The sequence below is a fragment of the Ips typographus genome, linkage group LG8 (genome assembly GCF_016097725.1).
Source record: "Ips typographus isolate SLU linkage group LG8, UJ_Ityp_2.0, whole genome shotgun sequence".
Lineage (NCBI taxonomy): Eukaryota > Metazoa > Arthropoda > Insecta > Coleoptera > Curculionidae > Ips > Ips typographus.
In genome coordinates this window covers 1,044,154-1,062,309 of record NC_138429.1, presented here as the reverse complement: position 1 = coordinate 1,062,309, position 18,156 = coordinate 1,044,154, and the positions used below count along the sequence as shown (strand labels likewise).

General features: G+C 35.7%; 2 protein-coding genes across 6 annotated transcripts in view; one reads left to right on the top strand and one right to left on the bottom strand.

Moving 5' to 3' along the window:
• Positions 1 to 4,566, bottom strand: part of LOC145733229 (uncharacterized) — an 8,931-nt gene extending 4,365 nt beyond the window's left edge. The window contains exons 1-2 of one of the 2 annotated variants that reach the window (XM_081985964.1): positions 4,402 to 4,566; positions 2,536 to 2,692 (exon numbers count right to left, since the gene is read on the bottom strand). The gene's annotated coding sequence lies outside the window, so the exon portion shown is untranslated. Of the gene's footprint in view, positions 1 to 1,195; positions 1,323 to 2,535; positions 2,693 to 4,401 lie in introns of those variants that run through there. The other variant, XM_081985963.1, reaches the window with a different exon arrangement.
• TyrR (Tyramine receptor) lies at positions 157 to 18,156 on the top strand. 4 transcript variants are annotated; one of them, XM_081985969.1, is made up of 10 exons: positions 157 to 268; positions 6,980 to 7,018; positions 14,015 to 14,300; positions 15,182 to 15,410; positions 15,467 to 15,653; positions 15,707 to 15,786; positions 15,873 to 16,037; positions 16,094 to 16,233; positions 17,155 to 17,414; positions 17,473 to 18,156. In XM_081985969.1, exons 3-10 carry the CDS (start codon positions 14,048 to 14,050, stop codon positions 17,488 to 17,490), a joined length of 1,332 nt encoding a protein of 443 aa, XP_081842095.1. In that variant the 5' UTR covers positions 157 to 268; positions 6,980 to 7,018; positions 14,015 to 14,047; the 3' UTR covers positions 17,491 to 18,156. The 4 variants fall into 4 exon arrangements, with proteins under 4 accessions (XP_081842095.1, XP_081842093.1, XP_081842092.1 ...); XM_081985967.1 differs by lacking the exons at positions 157 to 268; positions 6,980 to 7,018 and adding an exon at positions 7,591 to 7,785 and having other exon boundaries at positions 15,885 to 16,037; XM_081985966.1 differs by lacking the exons at positions 157 to 268; positions 6,980 to 7,018 and adding an exon at positions 7,591 to 7,785.

Sequence of the window (18,156 nt, the reverse complement as noted above, 5' to 3'; positions counted from 1 at the left end):
TCCACCAATAACATAAAGAAAGTGGCCCTATGATTCGGTAGTTAGTGTAGTTAATTTTAAATGGTGAAACCAACCCTTAATGATGTTAGAAAGTTGTAAAAATTCGACGCATAATCTGTGGAAATCTGCAGGGAAAAATGATTATAAAATCTTCAGTCGACGCTCGCACTCTCGCCGTTTCAAACGTGGTTGGCGTCGCGACGCTATTGTACTTTCCGCATTTTCGAAAGTTTTCTCTTTCTGCTGATGATTTCTGGTACTGAAAAAGGTGAGTGCGTTAAATATTAACATTTTCCACTTGTTGAGCGTTAATTACACGTTTTAATTACTCCCTAACAAACTAATAAACAAACGGTTTACAAGTTCAAAGAAAGGAAAATTTGTAGGTAATGCTTAATAACATTTAAAGGAGTTTCACACTGTGAAAATAAACATTCACCTCCTGTCTAAATGTTATGATACATTAAATGCGTCATAATGTAGGACGCATAATTTATAAATTCCACACGTTTTATACTTCAATTTTGATTATTTTAGGATTCAGTCACTTTGCTGATGATGTCACGAAAATTTGTCTTTTTTTTTGGAAATAATTAATGTTAATTTTTTCAGCTCTTTTTTAGTGTAAATCCTACATACTATATAAACTAATATTTTGTATGTGTTTCTGTCACTCCTAAAACTGTTTTATATGCATAGGAAAGGCTTGTACAACCCTTCACCTTGTCCTAGATATATACGGTGGGGTAAATTTCATATGCAAATTATGGGAAATGAATAATTTGATTAATGTAAGTCCAAATTTGCAGTATTTGTGACCAATCACAAGCTTTTCTTTCTTTCTGCAAAGTTTGAGGATAAAATGTATTGAAACCCAACAATATTAAGCAGAATATAAAAAATTGAAATGGCAGTAACTGTATAGTTATTTCTACTGCAACTGTTAAGAGAGAAGATTGCAAATCAATGGGATAGACAAAGATGGATATAACCTGTGATGTGAGTTTATCGAGTGGTCACAAGATATCAATCTGTCTTTATGGTAAAGCAATCATGTGACTAAGGGACCATTTTGTGGCACTCTTCTAGACACAAAAGTAAATTGAAAACACAACAATTAGCACCTAGTTTTATTAGGGTTTTAAACCATTAACTACAAGGTCTGAGTCTTGTGGAATACAAAAACTTAACTTACTTGTCTAAACCTCGAAATCACATACTTTGAAGATACCACCACTAGAATAACTACAGCAAACCACTCTTAATCACAAAAATGAGTCACAAAACTATTAAAACAAGCAAAAAAAACTGAAACAACGATTCCCTGTCAAAAAACTACAAACAAAACTAATCTTAGGTTAGAATGCTGTGGGAGGACGTTCGGATATTAATTTAAAACGCGCAGTATAGGCAACCAGACTAACACTCCCGCTACGTTATTTGACCATCAAAATTCCTTGATCGTTTTGATTTCTTTACTGTGGATCAGCATCAAAGACCGCTCCAGTTGACATAAACCGAATCTTTTAGTTTTGGAAACTGTTTAGAACGACACGCTTCGGTGCCCTTTTCTCAAAGTTTGTTCATAGTTTGCACTCGATTTCTTTTTATTCGAAAGTTTTGAATTAAACTTTTCGGAAGTCGAGCTTTATATACGATGCAGCTTGTGAAGGCACGTTTTCTTTGTTGAAAAGACGCGGTATCCGGGCTATGCGAGAGGCGACATTTAATTTGCAGTTAATATGTTAAATGTCGCATTTATTCGAGTGATTTACTGTGCAACTTTAGATTATTAAATCTTAAGTCGAATTATTTGTTTTGTCTTGCATATTCGTGACAGAACAACTCGGAAATTTATTGATTATAAAATCGGACGTAATTCGGACAAAAGAGTTTAATCCTGAAAAATACAAAGTTTTAAAAAAGAAAAATGGGGTCTGTGTTTGTGGAAAGTGGCAATTAGTGGAAAAAATGGCCGAACGTTGGGAAACCATTAATCGGTTCCAATCGATTTTTTCCCTTAAAGTCGTTAAAAGTTGCTCGGTGTAAACTTTTTGACAGTCATTTACACGTGTCAGCTGTCAAAATTAGTGTCCCAGTTAAAACCATACAAGGTTGGCAGATCGCAATCTGCTTTTTAAAACTGAAAACATAAAAGTCAGAGAATGCAAACCTGTAAAAAGGGTTTATAGTAAGGAGGGCTTTAGTAATTACTATTAGACTTTAATGATAATGCAGTGGCTTATTTTAACGGTTTTGCGCTGGCTAGTTTGAGAATTTTGTCATCCTACAAAGTTAGGAAATTGTTTGTTAAACGTAGCACATCTCTATTATGAGTGAAAACACGGGATCTTTTCAAATTGTCAGATTATATCTGCGAAATGAATAGAACCAAGGTCGATATACTTTTAGACTGTCAAACTGAACTGACATATTACTTTTTTGAAGTGAATTAACTCGCATAGGGGAAAATATTAAATAAATGAAATTTAAACCAAAAAAAGAATACTCTACATATCTCCATATATCACTCACCCCTTTTACGGTTCCCTGAGCCGATTTCCTCTCATCTAAAAGGGAACTCACTGTCATAATCTTGAATGTTGTCAACGACGTCCATCTTGGCGTCTGAGTGTAGGGATGGGACACATGATCGAGATCGTCAAGGTGCATATGGAACTAATGATGTGCACTATCGAATATTATTGTATAGTTTTGAGGAGTGGGTGTATAAAATATTAATAAATTGCAGGTATAAAATCAATACTTATTGTTTATTAATACAGAAAAAAATACAATTTTCTAAGCAAAATAATAAAAATATCTGGTTTGATATATTAATCCTAATTGGTTATACGAAATGTCCCTTGGTGAAGAATATTGAAACAAAACTTAATTGGCACCCTAATCCTTTTACTGACGTACGGAAAAATTATATCTCTATACTGAGGAACAGTTATTAATAAATAAAAATAATCCCCAATTTCCTAAGAACCATAAAGACGGATAACAATACGTGTTCGGAAAATCTTTGGTAAACAAAACGAATGATGGAAACAATTTGCCAGTGTGTTTTCGTCGGACCACCGTGCATCCTTTAATAATAATAACTAGAACGATTTTAAATAAACTTTTTTTTTCTCTCCAATAGGCTAGGATAAGCCGTAATGCCTAAAATAATAAATACAAAATTTTGGACCGGCTGCGGTGTGTATATTTTAGGAAATACGTATTTGATGCGAAGATAATTTCACTTAATCCATTTATTTTTTGCCCTCCCCCCCCCCACCGGAAAGAGCCATGTTTATTTTCGTGGACCAATTTAGATTAGTTTTAGTCGTTTAGTTTTTATATTCAGCTTCTATTGAACACTTTATTATGAAGAAAACTGGCAACCTCACAATTTATCAAAGACAAATTGTAAGATGACAGTTGGTCACATGATCACTGCATGTCTGATTAATGAGTGTTTTTGTAGTACAGAGCAAATCATTTTTACGCGGCCTTATTAAACTTTTTTTACGGTGAAATTACATGCAATTTTAACCTCAAATTAATTTAGCCCCACGGAATTCTAAAAGTGACTGCGGAAACGAAAATTTTTCTTTCGCTCTTTGATCGAGGTAATCTCAAAAGGCTTTTGTCTTGAAATGTCGAAAACCCAGTTCAGCAACGTAGCGTAAAATAGGCAAAGGGTAAACGTAGTTTGTTGGTATTATAATAAAAGCCCGAGGCAGTTTTTACATGAATCGTACCACACAGATTCTTATGGTAGACTGACAGTTTTAATTACTCCTCTAAGTAAATTTCCTGGAGGTTTCTTGTCACTGTAACTAAGTTAAACACATCTTCGCAGTAGTTGTTCCTCTAATATTTTTATTTCCAGTCCTGCAGCCTTTTATATTGATTTTACTTTACTATAGATAGAGTTCCAACCTGAATTTAGTGTTTATCAACTAAATTAACCAAAACGCTAAAAATGGACCTTAATTTAGTTATGGAAGGCGCTCCTTAAAAATCTATTAATGTTTAACATTTACGACCCTTTTGTGTCATCGTAATTCATTCACCTGCGTGCCCTTCCACGGTTTAAATGTCCTCTGAGGAAGCCCTAATTGGAAATTAATATCAGTGAATTTAAAATACTTTATATCAGTGTTATATGCGTAATTTAGCATCCGGTTAATCGGCTCAGCCCTATTGCAGCAATCAAGCATGTCGATTCGAGAGTATTTTGATAAATTGATCAATATGTGATATTATCGTTACATGCAATATGTGGAATTAGTGATATAAATAATACAAAATTAATTTTCTTGCTAGGCGGCAAATCAGTTAAAATTCACATAAAATGTTAAAATATAATTAGGAAAACTTCTGGAAAACTTTAGTAAAACTCACCTTACTATGATTTGCTTTAAGTTCAGTCATCAACAGCTTCTAGCCGTGAAGAATTTCAACTGTAGGGGGCTACAGGGGGGACCTGCACGTTTAGTTCGGTAAAGTCACTTGTATTAGTTTTATTATGTCGAAATCGGTTCTGCCAAAATCTTACAAAACAGGACCGAAAACTTGCTTCTATTAACTGTTGTTTACCATTTTGTTTATTTTGATTTTGACGTTTGAGGTTAGATTTTATTCACTTTTGACAAATGACAATTAGAGATGAGACTTGAGGACTTAAGCAACTAGAGATGAGTTGTTGCAACGGATACAGCAAAACGAATATTCATTAATATTTTCACACACACCCATTCATGGAAATAAATTAGATTGAAATGACCTACCAGCTATCTCTGTTTGTTATATATGGTTATTTGTGGTTTTTGTTTTACCATTGTATATAAAAGATAATTACGGTACTTACCAACCGACAAACAAGAAACAAAATGAGCCCTTCCAGAACAGTTATTTTCGCTGGTTCTCAAACAGACTGCCATTTAGCGGAATCCCGGTTTTATCTCGACGATCCATGTGACACACAAACAAACAGAACAATGTTCGGTTAGTAATTAATTGGGTACATTTTTCGCTTTACATTAAAACCAACCCCTTTATTTCGTCAAACAGGACGACCACTGCGTGGCGCCGCCATTTTTCTGTTTCCCGTTCTGAAACCAATTTAGCGCTTAAAATAAGCGGCTTAAGCGGAACAATACGACTTGGGGTAATTTTCGTTTCACAAATTTTTACGGCATTTTAAATAAAACGAGTAACGGTCGAGACTTAAAAAAAACCTACTCGGTTGTAATTTGAGAAGGGTTAAGTGCTTAATTATTGTTTAAGAGGATAATTTGACAGTCGTCAGGTGACTGTATTAATTATTTGTAATGGAGTGTCACGTGACATATTAACGACTATTTTAATAGTGGTACAGGTTTTTAATAATGAAATTATCGATCAAACACCGAAAGTGTTCTAGAATTTGAATTGTGTATTACAATGGGCGCAACAATTTTGCTTTTATTTTGATTAGCCTACCGAATAAAATGCAACTTTTGCACGGAAATTTAGCGTTTTCCTTTTTAATTAAACTGTCCATTTAGCCCATTCTAAACGCTACATTTACCGTCCTACTGTATTCGCGGCCGTTGGAATCGTACAGAACGTAATGCGAAAAATAAATTCATAATTCAGCACGTTATGACGGGCATGTTTCCTCTATTTACGTGTAGTTTAGAGATTTATGGCACAAAAGTGTATAATTTGCATTTGGAAAAGGAAAATTTAATAATAAGTTGTTTTTCCCCGAAAGGAATTAATGGAAAAAACCTGTATAACGTCATACTGAAGGCAAAATTGTTGGTAATATACTGTAGCAATAATTAATAATTGTGCTCAATATAACTGACATTAATATGACGTATAAAACACAGCTGCCAACAAGGCCAACTAGTCTACCAAAGTTTCCTGCCATCAGTCATTTTGTTAACAATGGAGCAAAAAAAAAAAAAGTTCTGGCAAATATATAGTGATTGTAAACGACGAGACATTTAATTAATTAGATGGCGGCGTTTCGACGATACATCATCAGATACCTGACCGCACATCGGGCATTTAATTAATGATATTTACTTTCGCGAGCGTCAAAAAGCGTTTTATTTCGCAACGAGACACAATAATAGATTGGGTGCGGTTTGATATCCGTCAGTCAATTACTAAATTTAGTCATATCACTCCTTGTATAAATTTCTAGCACTCCATTTAATAGGTAATCAAACAGTGTTGCCAACAGCAACCAGGTTGATAGATTTGACATCTGACATGTAGACGTTAGAGTCCTATTTATAAATTCTTCATAATTTGACGCTATATGATTCACCATCCAGTATATCGCTTAAGGAAAACGTTTCCAGTAACATATTATTCAGGTTATACTAGGAGAACACACGTGATATTACTTTCTATGTAACTATTGCAGTCACGTGATTACTAAAACAATTTTCCTCGCTTTACCAATAAGTTGACAACCAATCAAACCTACACAAGGCTACGCATCCGCTCCAAAGGAATTTCCATTACGTTTCTCCCAATTTTTTCAAGGAAACTAATTTTTCCTTCAGTGGCTTTAAGCCCTACCTATTTCCTCAGATGTTTTCAGAAGTACCTTCCCTAAATAATTTATAACCTTTTTTCTGGAAACAATTTCACCGTCATACTCTCTCTAAAATGACAACGAAAAATCATCAAAAGATCCTCGTTGAAAGGGAAACGAACTTCGTTTTTATGGGCAATTTAAAACGAAGGTTTTTTTTTAATGTTTTACTGATGAAAGCCACGTTCACATTTGACTCTTTGCATAGAGAATGCAACTCTAATTATAATTGAGTCATTTCAATGCTTTATTCAATTTTGATTGGCTAATAATCAACCAATGGTAGCAAACAAAATTAGTATGACGTCACAAATCCAGTTGTCCAGTTTGACGTTTCGTTCGAGGATTTCAGTGATATATTTTAATAATTTTCTTTGTTTTCAGATTATCCAGGACAGGACCACTTTAGAGCCTTATGTTCATGTAAGTTTGTATACAGGGTAGTACAAATAAACGTGATAAGTACCTCAATCAAATTGAAACGTCTTCGCAATTTTACGACGACATAAAAACAGAGTCACCGTGTACGTAAAAGCGCTTTTCGGCAACACGATGCAGTTTCTTTTACGTCATTTTTCCCGGCTATAATTCAGTTGCTCCAAAACTGTAAATCACACCTTCGACGATAGTCGTGGCAACTCCGCACTCCGAGTAAAATTATTTTATTCACTAGCGGAGTTTAAATAGTATGAAAGCAAAAAGTTTCTTTGTGATGGAAATCCCAAGTTAGCAACAGTTTTTTTCATCTCTGTTTGACAGGCTCTGACATCTCGTTGATTTGTCATTAAAATTGTATTTTGCGATTTTCATTTAAAGCCATAACAACTGAGAAATTGAGCATTAAAAAAACTATGACGTCACATGCAATTTTTCACTATTTGGCAACGTTGATACTTCACTTACCGCGTCAAGAAAGAAGATTACGTCACCCTAACCCTATTTTACTGTTTTGACGTTTTCGGTTTTGGCTTTGAATTTGTTGTTAGTTTTTATTGCTGCAGGCATCAAAAATGCTAATAGTGGTGAATATGAATTTAAAAAAGTGCTTTGTGTGGTGTTGCAATGATACTTCTAAAGTTTCGCCATCCAAAACATTCCTACCTGTGCCGAGAAATGTGCAAATTCGGAAAACGTGGTGCACTTTGGCAAGATGTCCTTGTGCCTTGTACTGTTGTGAAGATCATCTTATTGTAAGTAGTATATGATTGCTCAAGAGTAGAAAATACGTTTAAACTAACTAACTTAAAGTTCACAAAATAAAAATCCATGTCGATCTTTGTCTGTTTCATGTATATTGCCTCTCTTGCACTCACAAACTGATTAAAAGCGACGTTGCCAGAAGTAAAAAACTGCACGTGACGTGACACGTATCTTTTTTTTGAACCGAAAAAAATACTTTGTGATACATTTTTACTTAGTTTTGACAGCTTAACATAATCTGGGAGGACTTTCTCGTACGTTTCAAAGTAAGTAAATAAGAGAAAATTGATTGTGATTTTCCTGGCAGCTAGAAAAGCATTTATACGACGTTTAATCTTTTCGTTTGCACCCGGTGGACTTGTCACTTTAAATTACATTTTCTGCCAGAAAAATTCCCTCCCGATTTGTACGTATTTGTCCTTTTTCCAAGAAATTAGAGGTGACTTTATTGAATTAATAGAGCGCACTAAAAAGATGACAACGTCGCTCTTAATGGTGGCAGATATACTTCTAAATTACTTCGCGTCATCTGCAATTAAACAACCGGATGTATAGTTTCGGTTTTATCGTACGTACGTGTTCTATTTTGCACAAATTACACTAAAATATATGAGATTCTGGGGAAAATCGATAGTACGCGGCTCGTATGTTGTGTGTAGTAGTCGTAGGCGATTAAATTGGAGTAATATTTCCTTCCTAATGGAAACTTTGGGCACTTTTAATGTTACGGTTGTATTGTTCCATGTTGCTGTAATTACTCCTTTTTTTAATACATGCAACAGTTTTTGCTTTAGTAGTGCTGTGGCACGTGATTGGTATGCCAAAAAAATTGGATAAAACTCAATCAAGTCGGCTTTTACCATAATATGGTAATTTTGTTTTGCACCAATTGATGGGGCGATCAATTACTGTTTTTAATTTAAAAAAAAAATCGGATAAATGGGGTATTGAAACGGTTGTTTAACTGGATAGCCATTAGCGTATTACAACCGCTTATCACCCTCGTAAATTGACGATTATTACCCTTTATACCCTCGGTGTTTTAATTAAATATGTGTGATTTGTGCTTGATAAGAATTATATACCCTACATGATTTATTTATTTTCAGTTATTTTTGTGGCAGGAAACTAAAATAGTGGAGATATGGCAACGTCGGATAAGTCCAACAAATGACGGCAAACAAGTGACTTATATACTGCAAGCGTGTTTAAAGTCACGTGATTCGCACTGGCATTTATTCATCAATTTTTTCTTTAGTGACAGATATCACGTGGTTTTAGAGAATAATTTAGCTAGACAGTCACATGACCTACTGGAAGTGAGAAAATGGCAGTTTTAAGCACATTTTTAAAATCCTCATTAAACACTACACAACAGTATAGTTAGGGAGCAAAACGGTGTCAATGTTGAAACTGTGAAAAAGACATTTGGGGACAAAATCGCCTGTCAAACCGACTTGGAGTAAGAAAATCACTGTTTTAAGTTCATTTTTGGAATCCTCATTAAATTTCCTATCTCATAACCTGAAAAACGCTACGCAATTTGGTACAGTCAGGGAGAAAAACGGTGTCAAAGTTTGAACTGCCAAAAACACAGTTTGAAAAGACATTTAGGAACAAAATCGCCTGTCAAACCCACTTCGAGTAAGAAAATCCCTGTTTTAAGCACATTTTTGGAATTCTTGTTAAATTTCCTATCTCATAACCTGAAAAACGCTACGCAATTTGGTACAGTCAGGGAGAAAAACGGTGTCAAAATTGGAACTGCCAAAAACACAGTTTGAAAAGACATTTAGAGACAAAATCGACTGTAAAACCCACTTGGAGTAAGAAAATCACTATTTTAAGCACATTTTTGGAATCCTCATTAAATTTCCTATCCAATAACCTGAAAAACACTACGCAATTTGGTACAGTCAGGGAGAAAAACGGTGTCAAAGTTTGAACTACCAAAAACACAGTTTGAAAAGACATTTACGGACAAAATCGCTTGTCAAACCCACTTGGAGTAAGAAAATCACTGTTTTAAGCACATTTTTGGAATCCTCCTTAAATTTCTTATCCAATAACACGAAAAAAACACTAAAATTGAGTACAGTTAGGAAGAAAAGCGGTGTCAAAGTTTGAACTGCCAGAAACACAGTTTGAAAGGACAGTCAAGAACAAAATCGCTTGTTAAACCTAGTTGGAGTGAGAAAATGGCGGTTTTAAGCACATTTTTGGAATCCTCATTAAATTTCCTATTCGATAACCTAAAAAAACCACTACACAACTTGGTACAGTCAGGGAGAAAAACGGTGTCAAAGTTTGAACTGCCAAAAACACAATTTGAAAAGACACTTAGGGACAAAATCGCTTGTTAAACCTAGTTGGAGTGAGAAAATGGCGGTTTTAAGCACATTTTTGGAATCCTCATTAAATTTCCTATTCGATAACCTAAAAAAAACACTACACAACTTGGTACAGTTAGGGAGAAAAACGGTGTCAAAGTTTGAACTGCCAAAAACACAGTTTGAAGAGACATTTAGGGACAAAATCGCCTGTCAAACCCACTTCGAGTAAGAAAATCACTGTTTTAAGCACATTTTTGGAATCCTCATTAAATTTCTTATCCAATAACACGAAAAAAACACTAAAATTGAGTACAGTCAGGAAGAAAAGCGGTGTCAAAGTTTGAACTGCCAGAAACACAGTTTGAAAGGACAGTCAAGGACAAAATCGCTTGTTAAACCTAGTTGGAGTGAGAAAATGGCTGTTTTAAGCACATTTTTGGAATCCTCATTAAATTTCCTATTCGATAACCTAAAAAAAACACTACACAACTTGGTACAGTCAGGGAGAAAAACGGTGTTAAAGTTTGAACTGCCAGAAACACAGTTTGAAAAGACACTTAGGGACAAAATCACCTGTAAAACCCACTTGGAGTAAGAAAATCACTGTTTTACGCACATTTTTGGAATCCTCATTAAATTTCCTATCCAATAACCTGAAAAACACTACGCAATTTGGTACAGTCAGGGAGAAAAACGGTGTCAAAGTTGGAACTGCCAAAAACACAGATTGAAAAGACATTTACGGACAAAATCGCTTGTCAAACCCACTTGGAGTTAGAAAATCACTGTTTTAAGCACATTTTTGGAATCCTCATTAAATTTCCTATCCAATAACACGAAAAAAACACTAAAATTGAGTACAGTCAGGAAGAAAAGCGGTGTCAAAGTTTGAACTTCCAGAAACACAGTTTGAAAGGACAGTCAAAGACAAAATCGCTTGTTAAACCTAGTTGGAGTGAGAAAATGGCTGTTTTAAGCACATTTTTGGAATCCTCATTAAATTTCCTATTCGATAACCTAAAAAAAACACTACACAACTTGGTACAGTCAGGGAGAAAAACGGTGTCAAAGTTTGAACTGCCAGAAACACAGTTTGAAAAGACACTTAGGGACAAAATCACCTGTAAAACCCTCTTGGAGTAAGAAAATCACTGTTTTAAGCACACTTTTGAAGAACGGTAGAAAGAACAAGTCAACGTTCTGCGGTGTTGCCGGCTTGTGCCACACTTGCCAAATTAAAAAATTAACCAACCAGCAAAGCTGAAAACATATGTTACTGCACTAATCTACTGATACGATTATCAAGTACACACATATCTCGCTTTTATCGATAACTTCAGATTACAAAAAAAACTAAAATTACGATCGAAACATGAATCTTCCACGTAAAGTTCGTTGAAGCAAATCGCTTCACGCGTCTCGAATTCGTAATGCGAATTGCTAAATTCCGATCTGATTCCAGTTTATCTCTCCACATAACCGAACTCGGGTCCATAGTTTTAGTTCGATTTAATATACACGTAATTATTCCATCGATGATTTGTCGGGCAACGGCTATATTTCTCCATTATTAGTTTTGAATTGGAAATTTCCAGGATTTAATGGCCGAACGGGAATCTCATAATGATTGTTCGAGGTAATTTCTTGTTTATATTATCAAACATCCCAGTTCTGTTCGAAAACTTCAAGTTTCTTTGAAGGCTATTTTATATGCATTACATTTTCGTCGACAAGTCCGATGTATTCTTCAAAATTTAATGTACGTTGACGTTATCGACGCAAAATACCAAAATTGGATTATATATCGACTAATAAAACATGCAAAAATACTCTTCTCAACGACAACCAATTTGTCTCCAGACATGTGCATGTGAAAGGGGTAAAATAAATGAAATTCTGATAATAACCCATTCAGAGGCTTTAGGTTGAACAAGTGATTGATGGTCAAAGGACCTTTCCATAAGGATAATGGGCTTTATATACAGGTGTGGTAAATCCAAAAGCGACCATAGGAAAATCATGTAACGGACAGAGAAACGTAGGTAATTGCATGCGCGGGAGAAAGACAGAAAACGAAAAAAAATATCAAGTAGGCCATATTTTTAGCGCGCTGTTGCCAAACGCCGTAAGTAAGTTTGTCGAGGGTATTGAATACTTACGGCGTTTGGCAACAGCGCGCTAAAAATATGGCCTACTTGATATTTTTTTTCGTTTTCTGTCTTTCTCCCGCGCATGCAATTACCTACGTTTCTCTGTCCGTTACATGATTTTCCTATGGTCGCTTTTGGATTTATCACATCTGTATACAAAAAGTCTCTCTAGATGGTTTAGACATCTAATGCTTTCTACAAGGTTTACCCATAAAACTATTCAAGTAAATATTAGTTTAATTTTTTCTCTTTATTAATTAAAGTAAAATTTCACATAAAAACGTGTGCTTTTGTATAAAATCAAACAAATATTAAGAAATTTCCTAAAATTTCCTAATTAATATCAAACAGTTTTCGATAGCAAATTAATCTGTCTAAACATTGTAATTTTTTTTTAAACAAAACGAATAGTAACGTTTTTTGTAGGATTTTTCGCACAACCGCCCCAAAATTCCATTAAACTTTCATGAATTACAATGAATGCCATTTTGGTTAGCCAGAAATACAAATTGACAAAATAAAAACAGTAACGCACTATATCAAGCGAACAGTTTTGTATTTTAGTAAATTAGCTTTTCTGTTACAGGTAATTTAAATATTAGTTATATCAATTTCAAAATGACACTTAGGAAACCAAAGTGGTTAGAAGAGAGAAAACAAACAAAATCAATGAGCTGGACAAAGATGGCGACAAACCCGAGTAAATCAAATTAGTCACAAGATACCAACTAGTTTTTCTGATGATGTGGTCACGTGCCGAACTATACCCCATCACACTCGTTTTGGCAGACTGACACCCGTCACGTACAAAGTTTTTCTAATGGACCTCTCTTCTTATACCACATAACTGCATAGACTTACGCAGCAGAAAAACGTTATTGCCTTTTTACAGTTCTTAGATAAAAATCACCGTTACTCTAGCGTAATTTTGACAGTCTCAAAGAGGCTTAAACAACCCCACTTTTTACTGCAGACGGGATCCGAAAAACCCTAATACGTTCGTCAAATATCGGCTTTTTGGTGTTTTTTACGCGGAAAACTGGTCGTTAGAGGGTTTTTTCAGAGAAAAAGGCATTTTTTTTACTACCGAATCCCACTTTAAGAATTAATCTGCGTGCTTCCCTTTTTATTACGTTGGTCTGCAATTCCTTCGATAATCTGTTGCCGGCAAACATTTTTTACTACGGCTAAATTGAGACAAATCGCGTGGGATCTAATTAAACGGAAAAACAGAGAGGTCCATTTTCTTCGGTCACACCTTTCCAGGCACGTCACCATTAGTCTCAATCAGTTAGCCGAGACGGATTAAAAATCCATTTTACAAGTTTTTTCACGACTTTAATGCACGATTTTATCATAGGCAACCAAATATACTCCCAGTAGTGTCCATCCTTCTTTAATTGTATTAAATAGAGAGAAATAGACTATCATTATTGACATCCACCATTAACGACAGAACAAACTGTCACTGTCATTGGCAAGGGTGTCTACGATTTTGGTTTGCCGTGTCGCGTATACAACTGACTGACTGAAACTTTTTAGGATAATAAACGTATAATATAAATAATAATCTCAATTAAACCATTTAGATTATTAATAACTTTCATTAATATTAATAATTGGTTAAATAATTGGTCTACAGAAGTCACGTGATTGAGTCCCAACTGATTGGTGCAAATACTGCGTGAACTTGTCTTTTAGGTTAGGTTAAACGTCATTGTTAAAACTTTTTCCAGAAATGCTACTGTACTACCATAAGAACAGCGATAATGGACGAATCAGCGACCAACAACACCACCACACAGTACCATGAACCGTTCGGCTATCAAGAAGCGGCTTTAGTGATATTGCTCAGTGTCGTAATTGTGATTGTTGTGATCGGAAACACTTTGGTGATAGCGGCCGTCATTACGACGAGACGTCTCCGAACCGTCACCAATTGCTTTGTGATGTCTTTGGCAGTGGCGGACTGGCTGGTCGGGATATTTGTGATGCCGCCGGCAGTGGCGTACCTCATTGTTGGTGAGTTCAGCTTAACTAGATATACTGTTTGACGTCATTCGATTACGTTTAAGTAGAGGATAGTTCGGGGTGTTATAGAAACAACAAACCCACACAAACTGCACCTTTTTTTTTTAATTAACTCAGCGGTGCATCGTACTCTATCAAATTATGTATAGTCAGGAATATTATATATATTTTACCGAATACAGATGACGTATACAAGAAAAGAAAGGGGGGCGTATAACACAAAAGAAGCTTATTCAACATTTTTAGGGTAAAACAGATTGGATTTATGATAAACGATATATTTTTCCTTGCATATCCCACGTTTTCTTATAAATATTCGCGATGTCAATGTAGGCAGCAAGAAATAACTTGAATGGCTGTTGCGGTTTTCTCTGTCATTCTCACTGATGATAGCGATTTGTCTGATGCTGGAAACTTGTTAGATTTGACAGTGACATGTGTCAGTCTGTTTTGCGATGGTTAGTCACATGGCCATATCAGAAAATTTCCAAGTCGATTTTAAGCTTCAGCTTAAGTTTGAATGTGACACATTAGGGGCAAAAGAACACAGTCTAAACTAAACTTATCTAAGCTGTCCTATGTTGGTATCTAGCAAGGATGGTAATTGGCGATAACTGGCGATTGCAGTCGATCATTCACGAATATCGAATATCTCGTACATAGCGTCTCGGGCGAATATTTAGCGTATTGTGCGCCCGAGGACCCACTGTGACGTCAGAATTCATTCGCTGCCGGGAATCCTTTACTGTTTACCGTCCTTGGGTATCTAGTGACTGACTGACGCATGTCACTTATGAAATGTGCTGCCGTCTTTGTCTAACTCGTTGGCTTAATTTTTCTTTTCTGAATTGTGATTTTTGTGATATTTTCAGGTACTTGGGAATTGGGCTGGATACTGTGCGACATATGGGTGTCGCTCGACATTTTGCTTTGTACCGCCTCAATTTTGAGTTTGTGCGCAATCAGCGTGGACCGGTATTTGGCCGTGACTCAACCGCTCAGCTACTCGAAAAAGCGCCGATCCAAACGACTCGCTTTCGTCATGATTTTGATCGTTTGGCTCAGTTCCGCTTTGATAACGGCCCCACCGATGTTCGGATGGTCAGTATCAGTAAAAACAACAAAATGACGAGAATTGGAAAAACTTTGTTGTACAGGTACGATGCGGAACGTCACAACCAGAAAATTTGCAGATACAACAGAAACACTGGATACGTTATTTATTCGGCGATGGGTTCCTTTTTTATACCAATGGTTGTGATGTTGTACGTGTACGTGCGGATATCTTGCGTGATTGCGCAACGTCACGATCAGTTAAGTCATATAAACACCTCCTTTACTAGGGTAAGTCAATGGTTCTTCTGTAATGAACAATTTTTCTACTCATCGACTTTTAGAAGAGCAAGCAAAACGGTATGGCAATCGAGGAGTCTGATATCGAACGAATATCCGGTGAAACTGAGGAAGGCAACGCAAGGTAAGTCGTGGAAAAATTACTAAACATTAGGGTAACATACGTATTGTTGGTTGCCTAGCATACAGTACATTGTGGACTTTCTTAAGATTTTTTTGTAGTGTGCGTTCTTCGAGTTTACGTAACAGCTACAAAAACAGCATCATATCAGACGGAACTAGAGCTTCCACCACCAAAATTCTCAAAGCAACAACGTCATACTCGTTTCAGGAGCACAGACCCTTGACGCCAGTCAAAAGCATCAATAATTTTAGGTAATTTTTCGCATTCTCTATGTCAACTGTTAAACTGTAAAAATTGCATTTTTAAGGTCTTCCCTACCGGCGAAATCGCCTTCGGTAGATAACGGCCAGCACGTGGAGTTTATTATGCTAAAATACGAGCCGGCAAGTAGAGTTTCGTCGTTTCGACGAGAAACCAAAACTGCCCAGACTTTAAGCATTGTTATGGGTAATTATCTTGGTAATTTTACTTAAAAATGGTAGAAAAAGAAACTAACTATTTAGGTTAGGTGTCAGTGACCATCAATTACAAATTACTTAAGCGATCATGTGACTAACAGGTTATCTGACGTTTGATAACGTCGTTGTACTTGAAATCACCATCCTCAAACGGGATGAAGTGTTTTTAATTAATTTTTGCAGTCCAAATTAGGTTTTTAGAAAAAATGCGTAAATTATTTGCTGAACTGTACAAGGCAAATTTTTCGAGTGTCTGTGAAAAGTTGGGTTAATTAATGTTACTTGAAACTTTCTAGTCCTCTGTCACACTGCTAATCTACAAAAGTTGGTTTTGTCGGACCAAAATCTAAAATTTTCTTTTTTTTGCTTGTGTCATATGTCAAGAATTTTAATAATTAAAAGAAGAAACTTGGTCGAAATTAGCATAGTCACTAATTAGGAAATAAACCTGCTAAGATCCGAAACATTCCCCGGTTAATTAACGCTATCCAGACAACGGGAAACTAGGGAGTGTAACGTTAAATCGTCCAACTTCCAGAACCGTTTGATTTAGACTGGGAAACTTCCGAATTCGAAATGAACTTGAATGCGGCACGGTATTAACACTATTTTACATAATAAAATGAGGAAACAAGTTTTTTACTTCTTTAAAATATTAAAGATATTACTTTACTTACTGATGTCTATTGTTTTTATGATTTTATAACGTTTTACATCAAAAACATAGTTTTACTGATCACACAGTCTGCCATTTCTTTTTCGATTTCAATAATACCACACGTGACGGCTGTACACAAAAAACAGTGACGATCACGTGTGTCCAATCCTCTAGAATCCATTCTTTTGTAAATGTCAATTGAAATAAGGCATCATGGCCAACTGAAATCAATACGTCATAATTTTTTTCCAGGTGGATTTATTCTTTGCTGGTTGCCCTTCTTCATACTGTACCTATTGATGCCGTTCATTGAACACAACAAGGTGGACAAAGTGATTATGAATTACTTTATGTGGCTCGGTTGGATCAATTCGGCCATCAATCCGTTTATCTACGCTTTTTACAGTCCCGATTTCAGGATAGCCTTTTGGCGATTGACGATTAATCATTTCAAGAAAGGGGTGCACGAACGAACGGAAAAGTTTGCGGAGGCCCAGCAGAAACGCCCCGAGGTGGGATAGTGTGCGGGGAAAAGTAAAGAAAACCGGTCAGATTGATTTCCGATTATAGGGTTTCTTCCAGTCTTGAACTTTTAAAACGAGTAAAAAGTGCATTCCCGAGCTCTTGAAGTACCTGATCACCAGTCCCAGAGTCAAGAAAAAACATTGATTTTTACTATACACGTGCGGTAAAAGTAAAACCGGTCATAGGAAAACCGTGTAATTGACAGATAAAGATTGATAATTGCAAAGATAGTATTAATTACATTACAACACAACAGACAGAACAATACACTTAATAAATTCGTTAAATTTAATTTCATAATTAGTAATCTAAGTCGACGAATTCAAAATAGCGTTTGGCAACATTGCAGCAATATTTTCGTTTACTTTTCTGTCTTTATCTCGCGCATGCAAATTATTGACGTTACTCTTTCCGTTACACTGTTTTCCCACCTGATAATTATCATCTAAAATGAATAGCTATAAGCTTAGTAACCTTTGTAACCTCATTGGCCGAGGCCTTTATGTGTTTAAGAATTGTTCATTTGAGCTATTTGATGTTGTATACAGGATACAGGTCCAGACTACACAGCCTGCAGAACTTTTCTGTAATATATTTAGTGATTCGTAAATACGGCTCTGTCAAATAATTCTAGTACGAACTTTGCTTCTACGGTTACATTTACATTGTTGTACAGGCGCTTTCATGTAATTATTGTAGAAGAACGTTAAAAATACTCTTTCCACAAAA